Genomic DNA, 2,288 nt, shown 5'->3' with positions numbered 1-2,288 from the left:
TTTACAGGGTAATGTAGCTCATTGGTGGGACAACCTTCCCGAAGACCAAAAATGAGCTAATACCGCAATATCGAAAGCCAATATCTTGAAAGGATTAGTGGCTAAGATATCAAAGGAATTTCTAGGAATACATCCAACCCTATAAGCCTACAATGAGAGTACTAAACAAAGAAAACGTTTAGAAACTCTTCAGAAATTAAACAAGTTACAAATTTGTAACATTTGTTTTCACGAGAAGTATTACTGCGAGTTTAAAATTTACTTCTATAAACTGCAAAAAGAAGACCAGAAACCTTATCTGTCTATCTTTTATGCAAAATTGCCAGAACCATTTACACATGTAGCTGAAAAAGACTACATTAACAAATATTGGCAAAACAATCAAGAACATGGTACTTTAACCATGGATAATTTCCTAAACATTGATACTTTAGGAAGAAGACATCGATTTGTACAAGACATGTTGGCAAATCTTTGTGAAGCCCAAAAACTACAAAAGAAAAGTAGTAAGGCAAATAAACAAATATTATGTTGTTCAAACCAGAACAAAAATGTAGGAGCTTATGGTTGTAAAACCACCTCCCATAAGCAACGAAAATATCCTAAGAAATTTCAACAGAAAAAAATTAGGATACAAAAAATTCTACAGCAAGGTATACTCCTAAAAAGAGATACTTTAAGAAAAGAACAAATTCTGGCCCTACCACATCCAGTAAAGGGTCAAATGCATATTGCCCAAAGGGGAAAATCCCAAGCAAATGCCAATGCTGGATATGCCAGAAAGAAAGACATTTTGAAAAAGATTATCCAAATGATAAACAACAACAGCAGTACAGTACTTACATGTTACTAGCCAAAGAAAACGGATTGGAAATCATTCATTACGATGACATCCAGTCAGAAGATGAAGTATATGAACTTCATCTCGAAACTGAGTCCTCCTCCTCGAAAAACTCAGAGAACATGTTGGATTCTTCAGGCACCTTCTCTGAATGAGTATCCGCATAAATGCAGAGCATGTCGCATCTAGAAATTCTTATATCACGGTCATGCTTAAACTACCCGGATATATCAAATTCCATATACAGGCTCTCGTAGATACAAGAAGTTCATATTGCCTAGCCAGACAAAATCTACTTCCCACGAATCTATGGAAACCACTGGAAGTACCCCTTCAAGTAACCGTTGGCTCCGGAGAAAATATCTCTCTTCCTACCGAAGCCCGAAACATTCATCTCGACATTCCAGGTGAAAAGTTTATGATTCCAAAACTCATTAGTTTAGGATCAAACATAAACTCAGGACCAGATTTAGTCCTAGGAAATGAATGGCTCATGTTTCATGCCCTTGTAGAGCAAACACCAGCCTACAATAAACTTCGATGTCGCACTCGACATGAAATCGATAATACTGTTGTATTTGTCTACACAGTAAAACCCACTGAAGCCTATGCCATTTCTGGCAATGGACCTGTCCTCCATCAGGTCTTCCAAAAATGCAGCAAGCGTGGTGATGAGATTCCTCCCTTAGAAACTCTGCTCCTTGCTGAGTCCTGTGAATTTGAAGTTCAGCAACTTCTAGAATCCACTTGTACTGAGAAAGCCTTAGAATGGTGGCATAAACAAAAAACATATGCCGACCTCGAACTTCTTGATCCTAACAAAGAAATTCGAGAAAAACCTGTGGTTTACACTCCTTCTGATGTTGAAGAATTCTCAACACAGATAAATGACTTGCTAGCTCAAGGTTTAATCCATGCAAGCTATTCTTCACACACATCTCCTACTTTCCTGGTACGAAATCATGCAGAGATAAAACGAGGAAAAGCTAGAATGGTCATTAACTATAAAAAGGTTAATGAAGCCACAAAAATGGATGGCTACTATCTTCCTAATAAAGAAAGATTAATAGCTGCCATAAGAGGAAAACAATGGTTTTCTAAATTTGATTGCAAATCCTGGTTTTGACAAATTCGTCTAACCGAAAGAGCTATTCCCCTTACTGCATTCAGTTGTCCTTTAGGACATTATGAGTGGCTTGTAATGCCCTTTGGGTTAAACAAGCACCCAACATATTTCAAAGAAGAATGGATGATATCCTCAAACCATTCTTTAAATTTTGCTTAGTTTATGTTGATGACATCCTAGTCTTTTCAAAAACCAAGGATTGCCTTAAAAACTGTTGGGATAGCACTCAACAAAAAGTAATCAGAGTTGTTTAAAACCAAGATAGATTTCTTAGGTCTAAACATCTCAAAAGGAGAAATCATTCTCCAAAATCATATTCTG

General features: G+C 36.8%; 1 protein-coding gene across 1 annotated transcript; it reads left to right on the top strand.

Annotated features, from left to right (window-relative positions):
• The first annotated feature begins 1,334 nt into the window (after window positions 1-1,334).
• Window positions 1,335-2,032, top strand: LOC137935271 (uncharacterized). Its single transcript, XM_068779956.1, has 3 exons — window positions 1,335-1,484; window positions 1,572-1,793; window positions 2,012-2,032. The coding sequence occupies exons 1-3, from the start codon at window positions 1,335-1,337 to the stop codon at window positions 2,030-2,032; spliced, it is 393 nt and encodes a 130-aa protein (XP_068636057.1).
• Window positions 2,033-2,288: the final 256 nt, after the last annotated feature.

This window comes from Aristolochia californica, unplaced genomic scaffold (genome assembly GCF_029961685.1).
Source record: "Aristolochia californica isolate CCGP_79_NKW_82.1479 unplaced genomic scaffold, dmAriCali1.0.hap1 SCAF_6, whole genome shotgun sequence".
Classification (NCBI taxonomy): Eukaryota; Viridiplantae; Streptophyta; class Magnoliopsida; order Piperales; family Aristolochiaceae; genus Aristolochia; species Aristolochia californica.
This window is presented reverse-complemented; position numbering and strand designations above follow the sequence as displayed.